The 27,500-nt window shown below is 40.1% G+C and overlaps 1 protein-coding gene across 2 annotated transcripts in view; it reads left to right on the top strand.

Moving 5' to 3' along the window:
- The window catches only part of LOC106876896 (brefeldin A-inhibited guanine nucleotide-exchange protein 3), a 64,169-nt gene that overhangs the window by 5,573 nt on the left and 31,096 nt on the right, over positions 1-27,500 (top strand). Inside the window, exons 5-25 of one of the 2 annotated variants that reach the window (XM_089343484.1) lie at positions 811-879; positions 2,614-2,742; positions 5,749-5,800; positions 6,704-6,785; positions 8,919-9,035; positions 10,118-10,276; positions 10,902-11,034; positions 11,734-11,846; positions 12,526-12,698; positions 13,418-14,044; positions 15,157-15,317; positions 15,839-15,995; positions 17,124-17,330; positions 17,894-18,112; positions 18,965-19,196; positions 19,927-20,052; positions 21,571-21,759; positions 22,664-22,928; positions 23,647-23,826; positions 25,257-25,512; positions 26,316-26,487. In XM_089343484.1, the coding sequence (XP_089199610.1) occupies positions 811-879; positions 2,614-2,742; positions 5,749-5,800; positions 6,704-6,785; positions 8,919-9,035; positions 10,118-10,276; positions 10,902-11,034; positions 11,734-11,846; positions 12,526-12,698; positions 13,418-14,044; positions 15,157-15,317; positions 15,839-15,995; positions 17,124-17,330; positions 17,894-18,112; positions 18,965-19,196; positions 19,927-20,052; positions 21,571-21,759; positions 22,664-22,928; positions 23,647-23,826; positions 25,257-25,512; positions 26,316-26,487 (3,818 nt within the window). The remainder of the gene's footprint in view (positions 1-810; positions 880-2,613; positions 2,743-5,748; positions 5,801-6,703; positions 6,786-8,918; positions 9,036-10,117; positions 10,277-10,901; positions 11,035-11,733; positions 11,847-12,525; positions 12,699-13,417; positions 14,045-15,156; positions 15,318-15,838; positions 15,996-17,123; positions 17,331-17,893; positions 18,113-18,964; positions 19,197-19,926; positions 20,053-21,570; positions 21,760-22,663; positions 22,929-23,646; positions 23,827-25,256; positions 25,513-26,315; positions 26,488-27,500) is intronic. The other variant, XM_089343485.1, reaches the window with a different exon arrangement.

Genomic DNA, 27,500 nt, shown 5'->3' with positions numbered 1-27,500 from the left:
CAAGCTGTAGAAATCATACCAAAACCGAAAAATGGATTTTGGACCTGCTGGCCAGCGCCTGTGGAGCCATCAGACCCATGATAGCATGGAAAATGGACATTAAAAGACGATGATTTTGTATGTGTGTGTGTGTGTATGAAGGCATGTGACCTAGTGGTTAAGGAATTGCACTCATGATTACTATTTCATGGGTTTGAATCCCAGACCAGGCTGCATGTTGTGTTCTTGAGCAAGACACTTTATTTCACGTTGCTGCAGTTCACTCACTCAGCTGTAGAAATGAGTTGCAGCGTCACTGGGGCCAAGCTGTATCAGCCCCTTTGCCTTTCCCTTGGATAACATCAGTGGCATGGAGAGGGGACGCTGGCATGCATGGGCGACTACTGGTCTTCCATAAAAACAACCCTAGGTTGTGCATTTACCGGTGAGGCAACTTACCGCCCAGACTTGTACCCTGGAAGGGAACCTCTAAGGTGCGCCCATGGCCATTCATGACCGACGGAGTCATGAGTTTTAATATTGTATATATATTTTTACTTTAACTGCTAAACATATATATATATTGTGTATATATAGTTCTACTTTTGCCACTAAACACATATATATATTGTGTATATATATTTTTACTTAAGCCACTAAACATGTATATATATTGTGTATAAATTTCTACTTTGGCCGCTAAACATGTATATAATTCTAGTTTGGCAGCCAGACTTCATTTTGACCAATACACATTTCCTTTGACCAATACACCATGTGTATATAATTCTACTTTGGTCACTAAACATGTGCATATAATTCTATTTTCAGCTGCTGTTAAACATGACATTTTCCACAGCATGGTGCATGAATTCCAAGATAATCATAGAAATCTCCCAGGTAGGTACCACATCTTTTAATTATCTCCTCACTCAATGGTTCTGTCTTTCACTGAACTAAAGAAGTGGTGAGGAGGAGAAGAAGAAGATGATGATCAGTAGAGATCGAAGACAGTTCTTCGTAGGTGCAATAATGGTGTTCTGGTTGGATATCTCGGGCCGTCTTTGGCCAGATTTTGAGAAAATCCGTGCAGCAAGCAAGTTGTATGATAAAAATTTCAAAACCAAGGGTCCATTGTATTTTGAAATGCTGTCATCAGAAAAATTACATTCAAAGAATAGTCCATTCTCTCAATGAAGATGATCCAGACCAAAGTGTGGAATTTTGTGAGCAGTTCTTGGCAAAATGGTTCAGAAGATGCACACTTTCCAACAAAGATTCTTTTCAGTGATGTGGTTACATTTATAATGTTTTAGAATTGTTGTGCTTCATGGGAGATGTTGGTCCTCAGAGCAGAAGACTTGCAAAAGATGGAAAGAAATGAGGCAGGCATGGTTCATTGGATGTGTAACGTCAATATGCATGAATGACTCAAATGAACTTAGAGAAAGACCAGGTGTAAGAGGCATCATGTTGTGTACAAGTCATAAGAGGCATCATGTGCCATAAGGAGGCATCATGTGCCATGAGAGGCATCATGTGTCACAAGAGGTATCCTATGCCATAAGAGGCACCATGTGCCACAAGAAACATCATGTGCCATAAGAGGCATCATGTTGTGTACAAGCAAAAAGGTTATGGTCGTATGGGTGTGCGATGCACACACAGGGTGACTACTGTATAAGGAAATGCCAAGTGTTCCAATTTAGTAGAATTCACCAAAAGGGAGGCCAAGGAAGATTTAGGATGAAATGGTGAAGGTTAACTTGAAGGTGCCACATGACTCTGAGGAGCTGTTAAACTACTGTAGGGATTGGCAATGTATAGTGCTACAGAAAGCCCATCCACCCATGGCAACATATATTGTAATGCAAGGGTAGTGTTGTATCCTGCTCTCGTGTGGCCCCAGCTATAAGGGGTTAGGCTATGTTCTCGTGTGGCCCCAGCATGGCTCAGCTGTAATGGGTTAGGCTGTGCACTTGTGTGGCCCCAGCTATAATGGGTTGGGCTGTGCTCTCATGTGGCCCCAACTTTAAGGGGTTAGGCTATGTTCTTGTGTGACCCCAGTGTGGCCCGAGCTGTAATGGGTTAGGCTGTGCTCTCATGTAGCTCTGAGCTGTAATGGGTTAGATTGTACTCTGGTGTGGCCCCCAGCTATAAAAGGTCAGGTTGTGCTCTTGTGTGGTTCCAGCTACACTGGGTTAAGCAATGCTCTCATGTGACCCCAGCTGCAATGGGTCAGCCTGTGGTCTTGTGTGGTTCCAACTGTAATGGTTTAGTCTATGCTCCAGCATGGCCCCAGCTTTAATAGTTTAGACTATGCTCTAGTGCAGCGATCTGCAACCTTTTTTTCATTTGTGGTGCACTAAAAATATAACCAAAAGTATAAGGGGAAAAAATTATATTCAAGTGACACCGTGGCACACCTAACATCAGCTCATGGCACACCAGTGTGTTGCGACATATTGGTTGCGGGGCACTTCTCTGATGTGGCCTTCATCGAGACGGCTGAAACAAACTGACGAAGTAAGGAACATGTATTATTGTATCTCTACGTGTATAATCCAGCATGAACATCACCACATCACCATGAAACGAACGCATAAATGAATGTCTATATTATCTGTCCTGTAGGTGTATATAAAGATTTTTGTTGGTGGCACGATCAGTGTACAGACAGCTATCAAAGCCACCATCACGCAAATGCTGAGCTGTTTCACAAAGAGACTACAGGAGACTGTCGAGAAAAACAAAGTACCCCGGGTATGTTCGTTATTGTAAAGTCGCGTAGCATGCCTGTTCCACCACGGAACGTCTTACGCCAGTCATCGATGTTGCATAACCTCATGTGTTCATTCATGCATTAAAAAAAAATGCCTGTTAGTAACGTTAATAAAACAATAACCATTAATTTGCTGTGCTTGTACTAATTTTAATTAGAGTAATTATTAACATTATGCTTTATTTCTTGACCATTTTTATTTTATTTTTTTTTTATTTCTATTTATTTGTGTGTGTGTGTGTGTGTTTTTTTTGTAATTTGTGTTTTTGTAACTAAAAAAATAATATCCTGTATGGTAATGTGCTCCAGCATGATCGCAGTCAAATTATTGAAACCAGTGGAAGAAATCAATAGATTGAAATTGGTTCTTTGTTAAATATAAATTGCCCACAAAAGAATGAAAGGAAAAGTTGACCTTGGTGGGTTTTGAACTCAGAATCTCCAGAGATGCAAGGCATTTTTTCCTTAAGTTCTAACAATTCTACTAGCTCTAATAATAATAATAATAATAATAATAATAATAATAAGAGCACTTAGAGAGCGTAAACCTCTGCCACGTATGTGCGTCCAGCTTTTTTTTTTTTTTTTTGCCAAACAACCTGTACAAATGATTTGTCTGAACAGGTGCACTGGTGTACCACGTGTCAGGTGTTGAAGTGATTGCTGAGAAACATAAGATGAAGGGTTTTGCTCAAGAACTCAATGCACCACCCAGTCTAGGAATTGAAATCACGGTCTTGCGATCATGGGTGCAGCACCCTAAACACTAGGCCATGTGACCTATTAATAATAAATAATAATAATAATAATAATAATAATAATCCTTTCTATTGGTTGATTGCATCGACCCCAGTGCTTCACTGGTGCTAATTTTGTCGTCCCCAAAAGGATGAAAGGCAAAGTCGACCTCGGCGGAATTTGAACTCAGAACGTAACGGCAGAGGAGACACTGCTAAGCATTTGGCCCAGCGTGCTAACGTTTCTGCCAGCTCACCGCCTTAATAATAATATTATAATAATAATCTTTTCTACTCTAGGCACAGGGCCCGAATTTTGGGGGAAGGGACCAGTTGATTAGATCGACCGCAGTACGCAACTGGTACTTAATTTATCGACCCCCAAAAGGATGAAAGGCAAAGTCAATCACAGCAGAATTTGAACTCGGAACATAGCGGCAGACAAGATGCTGCTACACATTTTGCCCAGCGTGCTAACGATTCTGCCAGCTTGCCCCCTTAATAATAATAATAATAATAATAATAATAATAATGATGATGATGATGATGATGATGATGATGATGATGATGATGATGATGATGATGATGATGATGATGATGATGATGATGATGATGATGATGATGATGATGATGATGATGATGATGATGATGATGATGATGATGATGATGATGATGATGATGATGATGATGATGATGATGATGATGATGATGATGATGATGATGATGATGATGATGATGATGATGATGATGATGATGATGATGATGATGATGATGATGATGATGATGATGATGATGATGATGATGATGATGATGATGATGATGATGATGATGATGATGATGATGATGATGATGATGATGATGATGATGATGATGATGATGATGATGATGATGATGATGATGATGATGATGATGATGATGATGATGATGATGATGATGATGATGATGATGATGATGATGATGATGATGATGATGATGATGATGATGATGATGATGATGATGATGATGATGATGATGATGATGATGATGATGATGATGATGATGATGATGATGATGATGATGATGATGATGATGATGATGATGATGATGATGATGATGATGATGATGATGATGATGATGATGATGATGATGATGATGATGATGATGATGATGATGATGATGATGATGATGATGATGATGATGATGATGATGATGATGATGATGATGATGATGATGCTGCTGCTGCTGCTGCTGCTGCTGCTGCTGCTGCTGCTGCTGTTGTCTCTAGATCTGCCCAGCTCTTATTCTGAGCTCATTAGCTTATATTCTATCCAACTAATTACTTATCTCGTTTCCTTTTTCTGTTGTGTAATTAACTGTGTATTTCTTCTGAAATTTCCTAATTACACATATTATTGTTGTTACACACTTCAGTGTGGATTTCTATTAATTATTATTTAATTAATTGTATCTTTCTGTGTTCATGTTAAAATTGGTTAATTATTTGTCATTGTCTAATTAACTGCATGTCTTTCTGATGTCATTTAATTAATTGTTTGTATTTTGTTATTTAATTAGCAGTACGTGTTTGTATTGTGTAATTAACATTGTATTTCTATTTTTAATTTAGCTGTGTATATATTTAGCAGTGGTTAATTAACTGTGGCCACCACCAAACATCACCACAATCACCACACCCACCACCACTACGACCTCCACTATCAACCCACCACCACCACCACAACCACTACTACTACCACTACCATCACAACCTCCATGACCACCACAACCACTGCTACCACCACCACCACAGTCACCACTGCCTCCACTACCACCACTGCCTCCACAACCACCACTACCACCACCACTACAACCACCATGACCACTACCACCACCACAACTACTACCACCACCACTACAATCACCACCACCACCTTCAACAACCACCTCCACCTTCAACAACCTCCTCCACCACAACCACCACCACCACCACCACCACCACTACCACCACCACCACAATCACCACTGCCTCCACAACCACCACTACAACCACCATGACCACTGCTACCACCACAACCACCACCACTCCAATCACCGCCACCACTGCTACCACCACCACTACAATCACCACAACCACCACCACTACAATCACCACCACCACAACAATTTCCACTGTCTAATTAACTGCAAGTATTTCTATTAATGCTTAATTAAGAGTTTATGTTAAATTTGTGTTATGATTAATTAACTAACTGCTATCATTATGTGTTGCAGCATGGAAAGGAGAAAAAAGATAATAATGTGATGAAAGATTTTGAACCGAAAGGTATAACTAACATATTCCCTTAATTAATATTGTTGTCGTTACTGTTGCTTGGCCAGCAGAACAGAACTATGGGCCAAGGCATTCCAGCCATGGCCACTTCTCTTAATTAAGCCCTGTCATGTATTTTTCATCTTTAATGAAATCTCTCCCTCTTTGTTTCTGGTACTTCGTTGGGTATGACAATGATTGTTCCAGTTGATCCAATCAACGGAACAGCCTGCTTGTGTAATTAACGTGCAAGTGGCTGAGCACTCCACAGACATGTGTACCCTTAACATAGTTCTCAGGGAGATTCATCATGGACAGGTATAATTCCCAACACAGGAACATGTATCATATATCAAAATGAAGCTGGTCCTCTGTGGATCACATCCCTACTTCTCAACATAGTCACAGTTTCTCTCAATAACATGTTCCACCTTCAAATGAGAGCATGTATCCTTGCCCCGTAAAATTCTGTTGACTGTTCCTTGAACCACTTCTTCACTAAGAGACACCTTCTTTCGAAGGCTCGTAACAGGTGATGAAACATGGATTCATCATTATGAACCAGAATCAAAGAGGCAGTCAATAGAATGGCGCCACTCTACGTCACCAACACCGCAAAAGTTCAAGACACAAAAATCAGCTGGAAAAATCATGGCGACTGTCTTTTGGGATGCTCAAGGTGTTATTTTGGTTGATTTCTTGCCAAAAAGGAAAAACAATAAACTCATAATGAGCTTCGTTTTGATGTATGATACATGTACCTGTGCTGGTAATTATACCTGTCCTAAACAAAATGGCATTACTTTTTGACCCACCCTCTTACTTCAAAGTTAGCTAACTTTCAATACTGAAACCCTTCCGTCTAACCCTAATATTTCTCTCTCCTATACACGTGACAATATCATTTTATTATAGATTATGTCAACATGGATTGTGCACTTCAAGAAGTCATTTCTATCTTGAAATTCTTTACCAAGAAATTAGAAGAAACACAAAAGTAAGTCTTCTATAAGAATTCTCAAGAGTTTCATTTTTGTTTTCTTATATATATTTTTTATTTTTTTTATTTTTTATGTGTCCACACATTTTTCATGATTTTCTTGTTCTTCCCCTCTTCGAAAAAATTTTATTACAATATTTGAAAGACAATCCGGTCTTGATGACTAACTAAAGATATCTGAGAAAAATACAGGTGTTGCAGAAATATGATGGATTATCTTTCTGGTCCTAAAAAAAAAGGGGCCATGAGCGCTAATGGGTCAAGGAAACATTCTACCAAATGTATTGGGTGATCCTTTAGTTTAATGTTAAATTATTTTTATCGTAACATAAAAACAAACATTGATATACATATATAGGAGTGGCTGTGTGGTAAGTAGCTTGCTTACCAACCACATGGTTCCGGGTTCAGTCCCATTGCGTGGCACCTTGGGCAAGTGTCTTCTACTATAGACCCTGGCCGACCAGAGCCTTGTGAGTGGATTTGGTAGACGGAAACTGAAAGAAGCCCGTCATATATATATATATATATATATATATATATATACACACATATATATATATGTATATGTATGTATGTGTGTATATGTTTGTATGTCTGTGTTTGTCCCCCCCAACTTCGCTTGACAACTGATGGTGGTGTGTTTACATCCTCGTAACTTGGCGGTTCGGCAAAAAGAGACCGATTGAATAAGTACTAGGCTTACAAAGAATAAGTCCTGGGGTCGATTTGCTCGATTAAAGGTGGTGCCCCAGCATGGCCGCAGTCAAATGACTGAAACAAGTAAAAGAGCAAAAGAGTATACACACATACACACACACACATATGTATATAACTACACGCACACACAGATGTATATAAAATGTAGTAGGATAAATCAATTATGGTAAAAACAGTTGGTTAACCCTAAACCAGACGTGTGCAGAGAGCACAATTGTAACCAGATTTGATCAATAAAGTTTATTAATCAGTGAATCAAATACACGTTGTCCTATATTGAAATTAAACAGAAAATTCTGATAAGATAACAAATGCTATAAAAACTGCTGTTCGAATGCAACAGATGTAGCTTATTATGCAAATATAATCACGTATGCACACATGGCAGGTTTCTTTCTGTTTCCATCTACCAAATCTACCAATAAGGTTTTTGGTCAACTAACGGTTGTTATAGAAGAGTTTTTCTCAAGGTACCACATACCATGAGGTTGGGAAGCAAGCAGACTCTATAATCTCTTTTGTTAGTGAAGAGTACAAACTCTTCTGAATCATCATTTGAAAAGGATTTTAGCAAAAATATCCATAAGGCACAGGTGTGGCTGTTTGATAAGATAAGAAGCTGGCTTCCTAACCACATGGTTCCAGGTTCAGTCCCACTGTGTGGCACCTTGGGCAAGTGTCTTCTACTGTAGCCTTGTGAGTGGATTTGGTAGACGGAAACTGAAAGAAGCCCATGTGTATATGTGTGTGTGTATATATATATATATATATATATATATATATATATATATTGTATTGGTAGTGCAAATCAGAGGTGCAATCTGTGTGGGTGTTTTTTCAAAACACTGTCTGGTTTAAAAAGCCATGAAAGGGCTAAGGTGTAGGTGCAGGAGGTGGTCAAACTCTGTTTAAGGAGTAGACAACCACCATATATATATATATATATATAGGCGCAGGTATGGCTTTGTAGTTAGAAGCTTGCTTCCCAACCACATGGTTCTGGGTTCAGTCCCACTGCATGGTACCTTAGGCAAGTGTCTTCTACTACAGCCTTGGGCTGACCAAAACCGTGTGTCTCTGTCTGTGTTTGTGTGTGTGTGTGTGTGTGTGTGTGTCTGTCTGTGTTTGTCCCCCACCAATACTTGAGAACTGGTGTTGGTATGTTCACGTCCCCATAACTTAACGGTTCAGCAATAAGGGGCTGATAGAACCAGCACCAAGTTTTAAAACAACCAAACAAATACTAGGGTCAATTCATTTGCCTAAAAATTCTTCAAGGCGATGCTCCAGCATGGCCGAAGTCTAACTACTGAAACAAGTAAAAATTTTTAAAAAAATAAAAACATGTTCTTTTTGCTGAAATGTGTTTTTTTTTTTTTAATTTTTTAAAATGTTTTTTTTTTATTCCAGTAACAACGTCACTTCATCTAAACACTCAATTCCATTATTATTGGAATGCATTCTCACCATTTTGTCCAATTCTTCTAAAATCCTGACCAGACAATCACTGTTTGTGGACTTATTATGGTCAGTAACATTTTTATCTCTTTGTTCTTGTAATTTTTGCCGTTTAATCCCAGCTCAATCAATATTCAGCAGACCTGTGTACATCTAGGACTACATTACCTAATGAAGCATTTCTAAATCCCGTTTTTCTTTCCTTTGAACCCCTTGGATTCCTGTTTTACTTGAAATGGCCCTTCCTAGCCATTTGATGTTTAAAAAAATCCTATTGTTAGGAATTGTATAAAAAAATTCTTGCAATATTTTGTGTATTATAGACGTGGGTGTGGCTGTGTGGTAAGAAGCTTGCTTCCCAACCACATAGTTCTGGGTTCAGTCTCACTGCGTGGCACCTTGAGCAAGTGTCTTCTACTATAGCCTCAGACTAACCAAAGCCTTGTGAGTGGATTTGGTAGACGGAAACTGAAAAAAGCCCCTCGTATATATACATGTATATATGGGAGAATTTACGAAAAAAACAACAGACGAAGACAGGTGGTGTAAACAACAAATGGATGTATTAGTATAACGCTCAGGAATAGAGAAAGTCTTTGACGTTTCGAGCCTACGCTCTTCAACTGAAAGGAACACAGAAAGAAACAAGGAGAGAAAAAATAAATGTAGTGGTCAGCGATCTATCATGGCGAATACGGGGGCTTCTTTCAGTTTCCGTCTACCAAATCCACTCACAAGGCTTTGGTCAGTCTGAGGCTATAGTAGAAGACACTTGCCATTGGCTCTTTATTCCAACTTCCTGTCCATGACAAAAGTCGCAGACTACTGCATACATGAGGTCACAAAAAACACAAATTTCACAACATGCAAAGCAAAACACAGTGATGCCACTTGGCACACTGCCTCATGAAGGTCACTGCTAGCTCTCACTGTGCATGCAACCGCATGCCGCCATCTGTTGGCACGCTACAGAACTAGTCCTTGAGCTTTTTGATACCATCTCATAAGCTTGACATATCTCAACAAAAGATGGATTCATATATATAAAACTGCTTTCTGCAGTTAAGGGCAATAGAATTTTAAATGGATATATATCTGATTTCTACAGGGAAAGTATTCTTATTGATGTTGCTGTTGTTGTTGTTACATAGGAAACATTTATGTCCCGCCTTGATATCTCTGCTTGGAACTCCAAGATCAGAACGAAGTGTCACAACTCCACGAAATCCCGATGAAGAAATCGGTCGAGGATCAGGATGTTCCACGACTGCTCCGAATCTCCTTGCCACCACAGCTAAAGTTATTTACAAGTAAGATCTCTCTCTCTCTCTTTCTCTCTCTCTCTCTCTCTCTCTCTCTCTCTCTCTTTCTCTCTTTCCAAATAAATTTTCTTCTTCTCCTCCTTTTCCACCTCCTCTTCCTTCATCTCATCTCCCCTTGTTTCCATCTTCTTCTTCTTCTTCTCCATCTTCTTCACCTTCTCCTCCAACACCTTCTATTTCTCATCCTCTACCACCATCTTCTCATTCTCATCCTCCACCTCTTCCACCACCATCTTCTCCTCATCTTCCTCCTCCACCTTTTCATCCTCCACCTCCTTCTCCACCTCTTCCACCACCATCTTCATCTTCACCTTCTCCTCCTCCTCATCTTCCTCCACCTTCTCATCCTCCACCTCCTTCTCCACCTTCTCATCCTCCACTTCCACTCTCTCCTCTCCTTCTTCTCCCCCCCCGTCCATCTAATCCAACAGAGCTGGTGTGTCATGACATTTTATTATTACTAACACACTATTGCGTGTGATTTAATTGATTTTAATTGCTATAATCTTATCTCATTGCATGACAATGAAGCATCTCCATTGTCTCCTCTAATTGTTGATGCTGTGAACTAACTCCTCTGTTTTTTGTCTCTTTGTCTCTTCATCTTATTCAGCATTGCAGTTCAATTGGTGCGTTTGGTAGGGTCAGTCGGTAGCCTAAGACCTGTTCTAGAATCACTCTTTCACCGGATGTTACTCTATCCTCCTCCACAACACCGACATGATGCTTTGAAAGCTCTGAAACTGGTTTGTACTCCACTCTCTCTTACTCTCTCTCTCTCTCTATCTATCTATCTGTCTGTCTGTCTGTCTGTCTATCTACATACATACATGCATGCACACAATGGACCCAGGAGCAGCTCTCTGGCTCACCTGCTCATTTCGGACTGTCTAACCCATGCTAGCATGGTTAATGGATATTACTCTCTCTTTTACTTGTTTCAGTCATTTGACTGCGGCCATACTGGAGCACCGCATTTAGTCAAACAAACTGACCCCAGGACTTATTCTTTGTAAGCCTAGTACTTATTCTATCAGTCTCTTTTGCCGAACCGCTAAGTTACGGGGGACGTAAACACACCAGCATCGGTTGATTTTGCCTTTCATCCTTTCAGGATCGATTAATTAAGTACCAGTTGCATACTGGGGTCGATGTAATGAATGAAAAAGTGATGCAAAGTTATGACGTCTTCGAGTGTGTCTGTACATGTTTTCCGTTCTCTAATCTGAAGAAGCACCAACTTCTCTTAACTCAGCTTAGCGTCCCCAGTTTCATTCCGACACTACACTCAACTTGGCCCCATCACCTTCCCAACCTCTCCTACAAATGGCAGTGCTACCTTGTTATCCCTCTGCACCAGACGACATCCATGTCGCCTGAGACGCACCATCATATTATCTCTGTGTTACTGATTGTTTCCCCTGTGTGTTGCCGCTCTGTTGCAGTTGTTCAACTCTCCCAGAGGCGTCCTCGACATTGCTGCGCCGACGGCCTCGGAATCCACCAATTCTGAAAAGAAACTCTCCAATCAGAAATCCGATATCGCATTCATGAAGCTGTAAGTCCAATGAACTCTTTGTCACTCTGTTGCAAGTTTGAATCTCACTCTCTCTCTCTCTCTCTCTCTGTCTCCCACTGTAATTGGGTTGTGTTATAAATCGTGTTGGGGTGGTTGCCACAAGAATAGCAGCAGCAGCAGCAGTAGTAGTAGTAGTAGTAGTAGCAGCAGCAGCAGCAGCAGCAGCAGCAGAATCCATTCACAAGGCTTTGTTCAGCCTAGGGCTTATAGTAGAAAAAGACTTGCTCAAGGCACTCTTATTATATACCCTCCAGCCTTTATCAGGTGTCTTGGGGAAATTTCGAACCTTGGTTCTCATACCTAAGGTATTTTTCAATGTAATTATTATTATTATTATTATTATTATTCAGGTCACTGCCTGGAATCGAACTCGGAATCTTGGGCTTAGTAGCCCACACTCTTAACCACTACACTATATTAACAACAAACAAGATGAGGACAAATATCTGTCTAATGTAAATAATGTACATAATTCATCTCTTAAATATAGAAAATTTTCATAAATTAGCATTAAATTTGAATAATCTGAATGCTTAAGGGTTAAATGATGAGGAGGCAGAAGAGATTGAAGAGGATGAAGATGATGATGTTACTGGCTTGGAATAAAAACTGATGGATGTTTTGTTTTTTTTGTTTTTTCCTTTGGTTCGCGTTTCAGAATCATAGACAGTATCCAGGAATGTTGCCATTGTAATGACTCTGCTGTGTGTATAACGAGCGTTGAGTGTATAACGATGCTGTTACGCACCCTCGAACGACTGAGTAAGGGTATTGATATTCCGGAGGACGTTGTGAAGGACATTAACAGTTTCTATGACCGCCAGGAGAGAGGTTCGTGTCGTTCATTTTACTCTATAAATTTTGTGTGTGCGTGTGTGTATACATTGCTTTAATCATGATGAAGAGGAGGAGGAGGAGGAGGATGCTTATTTATAGGCACATGTATGGCTGTGTGGTAAGAAGCTTGCTTCCCAACCACATGGTTCTGGGTTCAGTCCCACTGCATGGCACCTTTGGCAAGTGTCTTCTACTATAGCTCTGGGCTGACCAAAGCCCTGTGAGTGGATTTGGTAGATGGAAACTGAAAGAAGCCCATCATATATGTGTGTGTGTGAAAAGGGAGAAAGAAAGGTGTATATATATATATATATATATATAGATCTTTTATTTTTTAATCTTTTCCTGGTTTCAGCCCAGGGCTGAGGTCATGCTGGAGCACCACCTGTAGTTACTCGGTGATGTTTCTGGTATTGTTTTTGGTGAAGTAGCAATTTGGACGGATCTGCTCTTCTTTGCGTCTCCTGCCGCGATGTGGGTTCATCTAGTTTCTCAGATAGAAAACCTGTCCAGACCTTCCTTAAAAACTTCTACATTAACACTATGTAGATCTCTAAGGTTGCCTGGAAGGATGTTGAACAATTGCGGGCCCTTGAAACCCAGACTATTGCAGTACTGTGTCCTTATTTTAGATGGGGAAGTATGTGTGTGTGTGTATAAATGTGTGTATATATGTGTATTTATATTATATTATTGTATTGTTCTTTCAACAGATTCTAAGCACAACTCGAATATCGAGCATGAGGGCACAAACCCATTGCCGACAGATGTAGAACCAGCTGACGTTCTCAAGACAGCTACCAGTGATAGTTTTGAAGGAGAAGAGGTGGGAGGAGAAGTTGCTGAGGTGGGGGTAGAAGATGCTGAAGTGGGAGGAGGAGGAGGAGGAGAAGAGGTGTCAGTGGTGATAGTGGAGAAGGAAGAGGAGGAGGAGGAGAAAATTGACAATGAGGAGGATGAGGATGAGAGAGTCGACGGTGAAAGTCAACAAGAAATTGACGACGCAGCATGTGATGACAATGACAGTGATGAGGACAGCTGCAGTGACAGCTCCGTCGTAAGTCATGTCTACTGTCCACCTCACCCTGTCCAGGAGCCGGGAAACCTGCCGAATGACACGTCCTCGTCAAAAGCAGCTCAAGAAACACTCACCAAGAAAACCGCCCCCAACTCGACCACATCCAAGGCTTTCTTATGCCAGAAGCAAGACCTCGCTGAAAGGGAACATGCTAGGGAATACATGAATAAACTTGCCGATTTGTTGCCACGCCTTATGAACCTGATGTCAATCTGTCGAGTTGACAATGTGCTGCAGGAGTTTGCTGCCTCGTTTTGTTCAGGTGAGTATTCTTAATTAACACCTTTGCTAAACACCCTTTTTTGTTTTCTTTGCACCTTATTCAGTTACTTCTCTACATAGACCAAGAAACACATTTTCATTCATTAACTTTTAGTAGAAAGTGGGTTATACATCTTTAGATTGTATACCTGACTTTCTACTATAAAATTAAAGAATATAACGGAACGCTGAACTCCAGACTATCAACTTAAACAACACTTTATTCAGGTGGTAAATATATAAACATCTTTAGTTCTTGTTGTTACAGCTTCTGTGTGTATGAGCATAGTTGTTGGGACGTTGTTCTGTAGTTGTGAGCGAGCTGTCGAGTGTAAGTCCGAAAGATGTAGAGAGACAGCTTAAACACACGTCCATGCTCAATCGCTGGCCAGCGAGAAAGAGAATGAATTGAGCGGGAAACGCTTGCTTGTTTAATTCCACGTATGCGCACGGCGTTACTACAAACTCAACAAGTTATCACAACAGCCAACGACAACAGTAGCCACACAAAAACTCTAAATGTGACATTTTCCCAAAATTAGACAATTCTTATAGAAAAAAAAATTAGTTTACAATTAAAAAGGCATTCATAGGATGGGATCTTATTTCTTATTTCTTTATTGCCCACAAGGGGCTAAACATAGAAGGGACAAACAAGGACAGACAAAGGGATTAAGTCGATTACATCGACCCCCAGTACGTAACTGATACTTAATTTATCAACCCCGAAAGGATGAAAGGCAAAGTCGACCTCGGCGGAATTTGAACTCAGAACGTAACGGTAGAGGGGATCTTATTTCTGTCTCATCATAGATCATTAATTCTACAGATATTCTATAGAAATTATATATGAAGATAACCTAAACAAGTGATGTAAAGCGCACTGCTAACACAGTAGAACACAGTATTAACTTATAAAAACATTTAATATACTTCATATTATGTGATGAGTACATAATGAAATCCCATGTCCCTGAAAGTCATTAAGATCAATAATTGTTTGGCAATAGGAATTTCCTACCTTTTGAGAAATGTATTTTTCAAAAATGTAATTTATTTATTTATTTATTTATTTTTTTTTTGTATTAAATCCATTTTCCTTGTGGCACCAAGACATGGTGAATGGATTCCCACCCAAATGTGATGAATCCACTGTGATAGTGAACGCTGATGGTATTTACGTTACGTCCATTGCTGTCCTGTCACTCAACCTCAAGTTATCCGTGAAAAACTTTTATAAGCCAGACTTCCAGGGCAAAGTTTTTGTTACAGAGGTAAACATTCCATATTTACATGCATTTATTTATTTGATAATAATCATCATTGTCGTTTAAAGTCCGCTTTCCATGCTAGCATGGGTTGGACGGTTTGACTGAGGACTGGCGAACCAGATGGCTACACCAGGCTCCAATCTGATTTGGCAGAGTTTCTACAGCTGGATGCCCTTCCTAACGCCAACCGCTCTGAGAGTGTAGTGGGTGCTTTTACGTGCCACCGGCACGAGGGCCAGTCAGGCGGTACTGGCAACGGCCACGCTCAAAATACTGCTAAGCTTTTCATCCATTCTGCTAGCTCGCCACCTTAATAATAATAATAATAATGATGATAAGGATAGTTTTTAATCAGCAGAAAAAAGTTAGAAAATAAAAATGACTCAAAAGCCAAGAATCTCATGTACAGAACTTAACAAATTAACTTTAAAAAAAAAAAATCAAGAACTTCACTCATTTTATTGTAACATTTACAATTTGACTAAGTTGGTGATTCTTAGATTTCGTTCTCTTGTATTTTGCAGGAACAGTTTGTAGACAATGTTCTCAACAGCGGTTTGGTGGTATTCCTCTCTACAAGTTGGCTCAGTGAAGTTTATAAGCAAATTATATCAACAGACCTATTAGAGAATGCTGGTTACCAGTTTGATGACGAATCTCCACTGATTTCAATGCTGACAGGTAAACTTTCTCTTGCTTTTCTCAACATCTTCTGTTGTTGAGGAACCCTTAATTCAGTTCAGGCATCCCTTGGTGGGCAGAGCCTTCTGAGCATGCATCGGACTGACTAGTCACAGCTGTGATGTCCTTGGACATCTAAATAATAATAATAATAATGATGATGATGGTGATGATTCCATATTTTGGCACATGGCCAGCAATTCGGGGGGGGGGGGGGGGTAAGTTGATTACATCGACCCCAGTGCTCAACTGATATTTAATTTATTGACCCCAAAAGAATGAAAGGCAAATTTGCCATCAGGAGCATTTGAACTCATAACGTAAGGATGGACAAAATGCTATTAAGCATTTTGCCCCACATGCTAATGATTTGGCCAACTTATCAACTTTATAATAATAATAATGATAATCTTTTCTACTGGAAACACAAGGCTTCAAATTTGGGGGAAAGGATTAAGTCGATTATATTGACCCCAGTGTGTAACTGGTACTTGTTTAATCGACCCTGAAAGGATGAAAGGCAAAGTTGACCTTGGCAGAATTTGAACTCAGAACGTAAAAACAGGTGAAATGCCGTTAAGCGTCTTGCCTGGCATGCTAACGATTCTGCCAGCTCACCACCTTAATAATAATAATAATAATAATTATTATTATTATTATTATTATTATTATTATTATTATTATTATTACCTCCACCTTAACGAAGGCAGAGGTATTGTTGTCAGTCTTGTTTGTTTGTTTGTCTGTAGACAAGATATCTCAAGAACCGCTGGATGGATTCAGATGAAACTTTCAGAGATGTTTGGCCTCATGACTGGCACGAACTGATTAGATTTTGGGACCAATCCGGTACCGGACAAGGATTCTGGATTATTTTTCCTGTTTTTTCACTTAATTTTTGAGAGCAGTCGGGTTCCTTTTGAGTATTTTCGTTTGTGAGGGCAGTCGAGTTTATTTCAGATATTCTCATTTTAAAAATCATCTCCGGCTAATCGTTGAGAGGACGTTGGTGTTGCCTCGGTGGAGGTTTGTGCTCTCTGAGTGCTCTTGTTTATTTTATTTTATTTTTATTTTATTTTATTTTATTTTTATTTATTTATCTTATTTTTTGGGGGGGTAAATTTTCAGACATTGATGGTCTCGACAGTCATGAACTCTGTGGTCAGATTCTGATGGATGCCCGCTCGACATGCAGCACGTTGCTCTCCGATGATGACGACGACGAAGAGGAGGAGGAGGTGGATGAAGAGGTGGACAGCATTCGAAGAGGGGAAAATAGAAGGGAGGCTGGACATTCACGAAGAGAACGACCAAGTAAAGATGCAGTAATGGCAGGTAAGGGTCCCTCAACATCTCCATCATTACAACTGTGAGGGGGGGGGGGGAGTAATGATGATGATGATGTTGATGATGATAATTGCCCACGTCATCATCATTATCAGTGTTGTCATCATCGTTATGATAATCATTGTCTCATCAAGATTGTTGTCATCGTCATCATCACTATCATTATTGTTGTCATCATCATTGTCATCATAATTGTTGTTATCATTAGTGTCATCGTCTTTATAGTTATCCTCATAATTATCGTTGTCATCATCGTCATCGTCATCATTCACATAATTATCATTTTCATGATCATCGTTAATAATTATTATTGTTCTCATTGTCATGATCATCGTTAATAATTATTATTGTCATCATTTTCATGATCATCGTTAATAATTATTATTGTTCTTATCATTATTGCTTTCATCATCATCATCATCATCATCATTGTTATCATTATCATTGTTGTTGTCAAATCTTATCAACATCATCATCATCATCGTCATCATTGTCATTGTCATCATTGTCATCGTTATTTTTGTCATCCTCGTTAATTACTCTTCCCACAGGTAAAAGACTGGCAAAGAGGATACTCTCTACTTGTTGGGATGGTATGCTTGATGTTCTTGCCGTACTCCTCAACGGCAAGAGCTCCTGTGGTATAACCAGCAGCCTGGCGCTAATGCTTGGCACCGAAGGAGCAAGAGAGGAGAGCATGAAGGCCCGTGAAGCTATATGCCAGAGTTTGACCGGCTTACAGAAGGCGGCTAAATTATGTTGCATTCTGGGTAAGATTTTACATCACATTTGTTTCAAATTATTGTTTTACAAGCCATCAAAATGACGGCTAATTGTAGTATTTTATATATAAATAAGGTATAAAACCAAGTTTTTAGTTTAATAATTCTTTTATTACCAAATTCATAATACACCTTTCAACTGCAGTCGTTTTATATTATGATACACTCAGGTAATTATTATTTTCTTTAATGAGTTTATATATGTTTGTATAGGTGTGTGTGATTGTAGTAATTATTTGTAACACAACAGATAGAATATGGATGGTAGATCGAATTAATACACTTTACAATGTTATCTAGTGGTTGTCTTTTGAGATGTGACATCGATCATCGTTTGTTACTGAAAGAACGCTCGTTCACACATGCATTCACATATTTCCTTTCTACATGCACATACATACACACATATACTCACACAGAGTTGAAACGCTGTTTGATTTTTTTTTTCACCGTAGAATTTCCATCATCCCACTACCAAGTTTGCCATCACTCCTTCCTTCCTTCCTTCCTTCCTTCCTTCCTTCCTTCCTTCCTTCCTTCCTTCCTTCCTTCCTTATTATGGAAGGTGGCGAGCTGGCAGAATCGTTAGCACGTCAAGCAGCATTTCATCCAACTGTGCATTCCAAGTTCAAATTCCACCAAGGTCCACTCTGCCTTTTATCTTTTCAGGGTCGATAAAATAAGTACCAGTTGAACACTGGGGTCAATGTAATTGACTACCCCACCTCCAAAACTGCTGGTCTTGTGCCAAAATTTAAAACTATTATTATTATTATTATTATTATTATTATTATTATTATTATTATTATTGTTATTATTATTATTGTTGTTGTCATAAAGGTCTCCAAAAACGATGTGCTGCAGTTTTTGCTCTGTTGGCCAGCTCATCTTGTGTCATCGAAGAGCGTTCGGTCTTGCACGACCGTAAGCTTCCTCTAAAGGCACCGATTTTACCCAACCGACAGAAACTGGTCCGTCTTCATGCTGCGCACATCCTCAGCATGGATGTGGTGATGTTGATTGGCCTGGAGATGGGGAGCCATGCGTCAGATTGCTGGAAACATATTTTCAGGTAAGAAAATTAACAAAAATTAAAAATTTATTTCGAGCAGACAAAAAAAATTTAGACATAGTTGGATGTGTTGACCATAGGTTTTTTTTTTGTTTTTTTGTTTTTTGCTATAGTTAACCACAATGACCATTAAATGTTGGCAGTAACTCAATTATTTTTATTATTATCATTATTATTAATCATTAATTATTATTATTATTATCATCATTATTATTAATCATTAATTATGATTATTATCATCATTATTATTATTAATCATTAATTATTATTATTATTATCATTATTATTCATCATCATCATCGTTTAACGTCCGCTTTCCATGCTAGCATGGGTTGGACGATTTGACTGAGGACTGGTGAATCAGGTGGTTACATCAGGCTCCAATCTGATTTGGCAGAGTTTCTACAGCTGGATGCCCTTCCTAACGCCAACCACTCAGAGTGTAGTGGGTGCTTTTACGTGCCACCGGCACGAAGGCCAGTCAGGCAGTACTGGCAACGGCCACGCTCAAAATGGTGTATTTTATGTGCCACCTGCACAAGAGCCAGTCCAGGGGCACTGGCAACGATCTCGCTTGAATGTCTTTACACATGCCACCGGCACAAGTGCCAGAAAGGCGACGCTGGGCACAGGTGCCATCACAATTTCAATTATTAATCATTAATTATTATTATTATCATCATCATTATTATTATTATTATTCTGGTCTGACATTAATCTTATGTTTCAGGTGTTGTAGTCATATAGCCTGGCTTGAACACACCTACTTCAGCGCTGGCAACAATCAATCAAGTCTTCCTAAGGTTCACCATGAACAACCTGTGATGTCAATACCGAATGCCGACGGCTCTTATAAGTAAGTGCCAGCCATCACTCTCTCTCTCAAAACACTCCACTCATAATACATATAGGCTTACAAACAATAAGTCCTGGGGTCCATTTGCTCGACTGAAGGCGGTTGCTCCAGCATGGCCGCAGTCACATGACTGAAACGAGGTGAAAGAATAAAAGAATAAAAGAATACCTACCATGTTCATTTAAGTTAAGATAAGTTGTCAGCAATCAGCCTCTCTCTCTCTCTCTCTCTCTCTCTCTCTCTCTCTTTATCTCTCCCTCTCTCTCTCTTTATCTCTCCCTCTCTCTCTCTTTATCTCTCCCTCTCTCTCTCTTTATCTCTCCCTCTCTCTCTCTCTCTTTATCTCTCCCTCTCTCTCTCTCTCTTTATCTCTCCCTCTCTCTCTCTCTCTCTTTATCTCTCCCTCTCTCTCTCTCTCCCTCTCTCTCTCTCTCTCTCTCTCTTTATCTCTCCCTCTCTCTCTCTCTCTCTCTTTATCTCTCCCTCTCTATCTCTCTCTCTCTCTCTCTCTCTCTCTCTCTCTCTCTCTCTCTCTCTTATCTCTCTTTATCTCTCTCTCTCTATCTCTCTCTCACTCTATCTGAAACAATCCACTCACTCTCCTCTTGTCATCATCATCATCATCGTCATTTAATATCCATGTTCCATGTTGGCATGTGAAGGTGCATGGCTCAGTGGTTTGAAGTAGTGAGTTCAATTCCTGAATTAGGCTGTGTGTTGTGTTCTTGAGCAAGACACTTTATTTCACGTTGCTCCAGTTCACTCATCTGTAGAAAGGAGTTGCGATGTCACTGGTGCCAAGCTGTATCGGCCCCTTTGCCTTTCCCTTGGATAACATCAGTGGCGTGGAGTGGGGAGGCTGGTATGCATGGGTAACCGCTGGTCTTCCATAAACAGCCTTGCCCTGGACTCGTGCCTTGGAGGGAAACTTTCTAGGTGCAATCTCATGGTCATTCATGACCAAAAGGGATCATTGTTTAACATTTGTTTGGCATGGGATGGACAGTTTGACTGAGGACTGGCAAGCCAGGAGGCTGCACTAGGCTCCAATCTGATCTGGAAATGTTTCTACAGCTGGATGCCCTTCCTAGCACTCCGAGAGTGTAGCGGGTGGTCTTTACGTGCCATGGGCATAGGAGCCAGTCAGGCAGCACTGGCATCAGCCACGTTCAGATGGTGCTTTTTACGTGCCACCTGCACGGGGAGCCATGGGTCATGTCAACTCATAAGGGCCAGTTTCCTGGTTTGCATGGTGCATAAACTCCCCCCCCCCCCCCCAGGATGGGATGCCAGTCCCTCGCAGGGTTACTCATTTTTGCCAGCTGAATGGACTGGAGCAATGTATAATGAAGTGTTTTACTCAAGAACACAAGGTGGCGCCCAGTCTAGGAATCAAAACCACAATCTTACAATCACAAATCCAACACCCCTAACCACTAAGCCCTGCACCTCTACAATGGCCAAATCATTGGATGTTGCGTATATTTAAAGGTTTTATTTTTCTTCTTTCAATTCCAGTTGTGATCCTGAGATGTATATGACATCAATGGTACCAGTGATGCCTGTGGCACCAACCATTAGTGTACATGAACTGACGAGGTTGAGCAAAGTTGAAGCTGGATGGGAGAGTGCCCTGAGTGGTGGTGGTGTCCTCAGTGCGTCTCATGCTGCCAAAGCGCTTTGTGGACTCTCCCAAGAAGTTGATCGGTAAAATACATCATTGTCTTTTATTCAACTTTAATTCATCTTTGAATGAGAAAAATAGGGGACAGACCTACACAAACGTACTCTTCCCTTTAGGCGGCGAGCTGGCTGAAACGTTAGCAGGCCTGACGAAATGCTTAGCGATATTTCGTATGTCTTTACGTTCTGAGTTCAAATTCCGCCGAGGTCGACTTTGCCTTTCATCCTTTCGGGGTCGATAAATTAAGTTCCAGTTGCGTACTGGGGTCGATGTAATCGAATTAATCCCTCTGTATGTCCTTGTTTGTCCCCTTGTGGGCAATATATAAAAAAAAAGAAGAAAAAAACGTACTCTTCCCTTGAGTTTGTTTCCTCATAACTTCCAGAAAAAAAGGATATTTTTTTTAATGAAACTTTCTACAAAATACACTTCAGATGGTGTAAATTCCAATTATATATACGAATCTGTTGTGAAAATTTTTCAAGGGTGGAGAAAAAAGAGTTTGAGTAAATTCACATAAGTGGTCTTTGTTTCCTCATGACTTTCAGGGGTCAACTTCGACTTTCATCTTTAAAGGGGTCAATAAATTAAGTACCAGTAAAACACTGGGGGGTCAATGTAATTAACTAATCACCTCCCCTCAAGTTCCAGGCCTTGTGCTTATAGTAGAAAAGATTATTATTATTATTATTATTATTAAGGTGGTCAGCAGGCAGAATTGTTACTGTGCCAGATAATAAATTTTGCCAAGGTTAACTTATCCTTCCATCATTTTGGGGTTGATATAATCGACTATGCCCCACCCCGCTCCACCGAAATTTTAGTAGAAAGAATTATTGTTATTGTTTTTTCTTAAGTCTTTTTGTTGTTGTTTCTTAAATTTTTATTTTTATTTTTTTTATTTTTTTTTACCTTTTTGTCATTTAGTCTTTTCGAAGATGCTGCTCAGAAATTGAACCTACAAGCTCTGGTTAGTTTCCTGTCTGAGCTTTGCACAGCCAGCCACCACCAGCTCGTACAGCTCTCTACAATCAGCGACGATGGAGAAATCATCAACGTAGCTATCAAATTACCAACCAATGCTCTCCTGCTCTACAGACTTCAGGAAGTTCTCATGAAAGTCTTGCACACGGGCAGACCATTGCTACACCTGGTGCAGGCTTTCAATGCAGTTTCCACTCATTTGGTTGAGGTAAATAACGGTGTATTTCACCATTTCAGTACAGTTGAATGTATATTAGTGGGTGCATGTCAGAATGTAAACCATCTAGACTCCAGTTGTCTTTTGTGGGCATCCAGCTGCAGAAATGACGCCACAGCTGACAGTTGGAGTCTGGACAGCTCCCTGGCTGATCAGCTCCTGTCAAACTGTCCATCCCATGCCAGCATGGAAAACGGACACTAAATAATGATGATGAAAAAGCATATATAAATGCTAAAATGTTAATCTCTCAACCTGCACAAAGACACCTCCTTCACTACTTCTCCATTTCCCAGCTGAAGGCTTTTAGTATTGCAATTTACTTGGTGCCACATACAAAGCACCAATGCTAATGCCACATACAGAGCACCCAGTGCACTCCTTAACCCTTTCGTTACCGTATTTCTGTTGAGATGTTCTGTGTTTCTTTCAATTAATTTTAAATATAACAAAGAATTTAGTAAAATAACTTAGTTATCATTAAGCTAGTGTTATGAACATAAATTGTGACTAAGGTTTGGTGGAAGATTTTAATTCAAAACTTATGAAAACAAGATATTTGTACTCAGAGCCAAAGGTGGTTTCAGCCAGGTTGGTATCAAAAGGGTTAAGAATTGTTTCTCTATTATATATTCTAAACTAGTCACATGACTACATTAGAAGCTGTTTTGTTTTATGGTTTTTATGTATCTGTTCTGTTTTTGTTCAGGCTGCTGGCAACAGGGAAAGACGAATCTCCAAAATGGCTGTGACCTGCATGCACGATTATATAACGTCAGTATTGAGTACTCATACAGAGAAACCTCATTTTCATGTGAACGAGCTGCTGTGTAAAGGTTTTGAAAGTCTCTTCTCAATGGATATATGTGATGGAGATGTGCAAGATCAGGTAAGAGGAAGCAATGACTTCAATCTGCTACCATACTATATGGTACTATTACACCACACTATACAGGCACTACGGTACAACACTATACTGGCTGACTCTTGTTTCTATGCATATGTGAGTGTGTATGAAGGTATTTATATTTATGTAGATGTGTATGTGTGTGGTGCCATGAAAAAATCACCTGTGCTGGTGCCGCATAAAAACACCTGTGCTGGTGACACCTTGAAAAGGTTACAAGGCGCAATGAAAATTTTAGGAAAATAAAAATAAGGAATAAGTGGAAATTTTACCGGTGAATGTGTTAAATTTTAAGACACAAAAAGAAAATGACTCTCCCCAGACACAATGGTATATATATATATATATATATATATATATATATATATATATTAAAACAGTAGGGTAAAAAATTGGATATTAATTAATATCAATTTAATACCAACCAAGGAGATTCAGAAAAAATATCTGAGATCTCAAAGGATCATTGTATATGTATATATAAAGGAGACCACTAGGTGGACTCTTAATGTGCTAGAAGAAGATCACATGTAATGTGTCTACTAATATATATATATATACATACATGCACATACATACATACAACATATACATACACGCACACACACATACTTCAAACTATCAGTTAAACACCTTTCTACTGACCATTCTCTCCTGAAATTGCTGGCCTTGTGCCATGATTTGAAACAAATATCTGGTATGGTTAGCCAAGTCTGGATTTTAATGGCATGTAAGGTATCTGCCTGTATTTGAAATACCTACTCCTTTGCTCTCTCTCTCTCTCTCTCTCTCTCTCTCTCTCTCTCTCTCTCTCTCTCTCTCTCTCTCTCTCTCTCTCTATATATATATATATATATATATATATATATATATATATATATATATATATATATACTTTTATTCTTTTACATGTTTTAGTCATTTGACTGTGGCCATGCTGGAGCACCACCTTAAAGGTTTTTGTAGTGGAAGAAATTGGCACCAGAACTTATTCTTTGTAAACCTAATACTCATTCTATCAGTCTCTTTTGCCGAACCGCTGGAATGTAAACACACCAACATCGGATGTCAACTGGTGGTGTGACAAACACTGACACCAATACATACACATATATATATATATATATATATATATACGACGGGCTTCTTTCAGTTTCCGTCTACCAAATCCTCTCACAACGCTTTGATTGGCCTGAGACTATAGTAGAAGACACTTGCCCAAGGTGCCACGCAGTGGGACTGAACCCAGAACCATGTGGTTAGGAAGCAAACTACTTGCTACACAGTCACACATCTGCCTCTCTTTATCTCTCTCTCTCTCTCTCTCTCTCTATATATATATATATATATATATATATATATATATATATATATGATATTTCAAAAATATTTTATGTATTCTATTCTTTCAGGTTGTATGTTCAATCTGTGAACTTGTGGAAGCTTGCACCGCCGAGATCCGATCAGGGTGGAGACCCCTGTTTGCAGCTCTCCAGGCTGTGAAGATTGAATATACATTAAACGAGGAAATTAATGAATCTCGACAGCGCCATATTGCTGCTGTTCTTGATGTCTTTGAAGTATTCCTCAACACGGACAATATTTTGGTCTTTGCCAATGCTGCCGTTGACTGTATACTCTGTCTGTTGAAGTATGTCCGTGGTCCAGGTAAGTTTACAGCAGACTGTTGTTGCTGCTGTTCTTGTGCTCTCTTCATCATCATTAGTGGTCCTTATTTTCGTCATTGGACCCCTTTGGTTACTATTTTATTCTGGTATATCCCCATAGCCATTCGATGTTTAAAAACTAGTTTTATAGAAACTTCTTTCAAAATTCCTATTTTGTTTTTCACCCATTAACTTGTGCAACTTGAAATATGTAGAATATTACAGAAAAAAATATTATACGGGTGCCTGACTGGCACCCGTGCCAGTGGCACATAAAAAGCGCCATTCAAGCGTGGTCAATACGAGTGCCACATGAGTGGCACCTGTGCTGTTGGTACATAAAAACATCATTTGAGCGTGGCCAATGTTAGTGCCACCTGACTGGCACCCATGTTGGTGGCACATAAAAAGCACCATTCGAACGTGGCCGATGCTAGTGCCACATGACTGGCACCCATGCTGGTGGCACATAAAAAGCACCATTTGAAGGTAGCCGATGCCAGTGCCGCCTGACTGGCTCCCGTGCCGCCTGACTGGCTCCCGTGCCGGCCAGTGGCCCATAAAATCACCCACTACACTCTTAGAGTGGTTGATGTTAGGAAGGGCATCTAGCTGTAGAATCCTTGCCAAATCAGACTGGAGCCTGGTGCAGCCTCCCAGCCTTCAGTCAAACCATCCAACGATGATGATGATGATGATGATAAATACAAAATTATTTTTTTATGGCCCCTTAAAATACTGCTGTGAATCCCCTATTTACTATTTTGCTTGTGTGGACCCCAAAACTCTTATATTACATTTCAGGGGAGTTTGAATGTTCCAGTGATGGAGATTCTGACTCTGGCAGTGATTTCGCCACCAATGACTGCACGGAGAACCTCTGCCTCCCAGCCCTCAACTACCTGAAGCAGTGTTGCCACATGTTGGCCTCCATGTGGAAAATGCCTCAGTCTCCGATTTTCAACAGTGCACACAGGTATGTAAACAAACATTTCTCCGTAAACTTGTTACCTGTACAAATATGTTTGAAAAAGAATTTGAACTTGCAAGAGTGTCCTTCTTTAAACGTCAAATGGCTTTTAGGGTCCAACCAATTGAAATAGGGATCAAAGGGGTCTGTAGGCAAAAAATGGCTGAGAACCTCTGCTGTAGACTAAAAGGTATAAACACCCCAGGTCTGTTCAGAGAGCTCCTGTCCAGATCGATGGTTTAGTTGGCACTCCGTCGCTTACGAAATCGAGGGTTCCAGTTGATCCGATCAACGGAACAGCCTGCTCGTGAAATTAACGTGCAGGTGGCTGAGCACTCCACAGACACGTGTACCCTTAACGTAGTTCTCGGGGGATATTCAGCGTGACACAGTGTGACAAGGCTGACCCTTTGAATTACAGGCACAACAGAAACAGGAAGTAAGAGTGAGAGAAAGTTGTGGTGAAAGAGTACAGCAGGGTTCACCACCATCCCCCGCCGGAGCCTCGTGGAGCTTTAGGTGTTTTCGCTCAATAAACACTCACACCGCCCAGTCTGGGAATCGAAACCGCGAGTCCGCTGCCCTAACCACTAGGCCATTGCGCCTCCACCCAGATCGATGGATGCAGGGATTATGGAGCAGTTATCTACTCAACTGCATGGAATAGTGGTAAGGGAGGTAACTGTGAATTGACTATGACAGAGTTGGTTTATCTTACTTGATTCCTGTCAAAATACTTGGTCAGTGTATTGAGGCTGTGTTGTTGCTCTCTCTAGTACCAGTAATACGGTGAGGTGTATAATTAGAAATCAATAGTGGAGCTTTTACTTGTGTCAGTCATTGGACTGCGCCCATACTGGGGCACTGCCTTGAAAGGTTTTAGTTGAATGAAACGACCCCAGGACTTGTTTTTTAAAGCTGGGTCCTTGTTTTATCAGTCTCTTTTTTTTTTTTGCCAAAGCGCTGAGTTTATGGGGACATAAACAAACCAACACCGGTTGCTAAGCAGTGGTGAAGGA

This window comes from Octopus bimaculoides, chromosome 27, assembly GCF_046866305.1.
Source record: "Octopus bimaculoides isolate indiv1 chromosome 27, ASM4686630v1, whole genome shotgun sequence".
In the NCBI taxonomy this organism is placed as follows: domain Eukaryota; kingdom Metazoa; phylum Mollusca; class Cephalopoda; order Octopoda; family Octopodidae; genus Octopus; species Octopus bimaculoides.
This window is presented reverse-complemented; position numbering and strand designations above follow the sequence as displayed.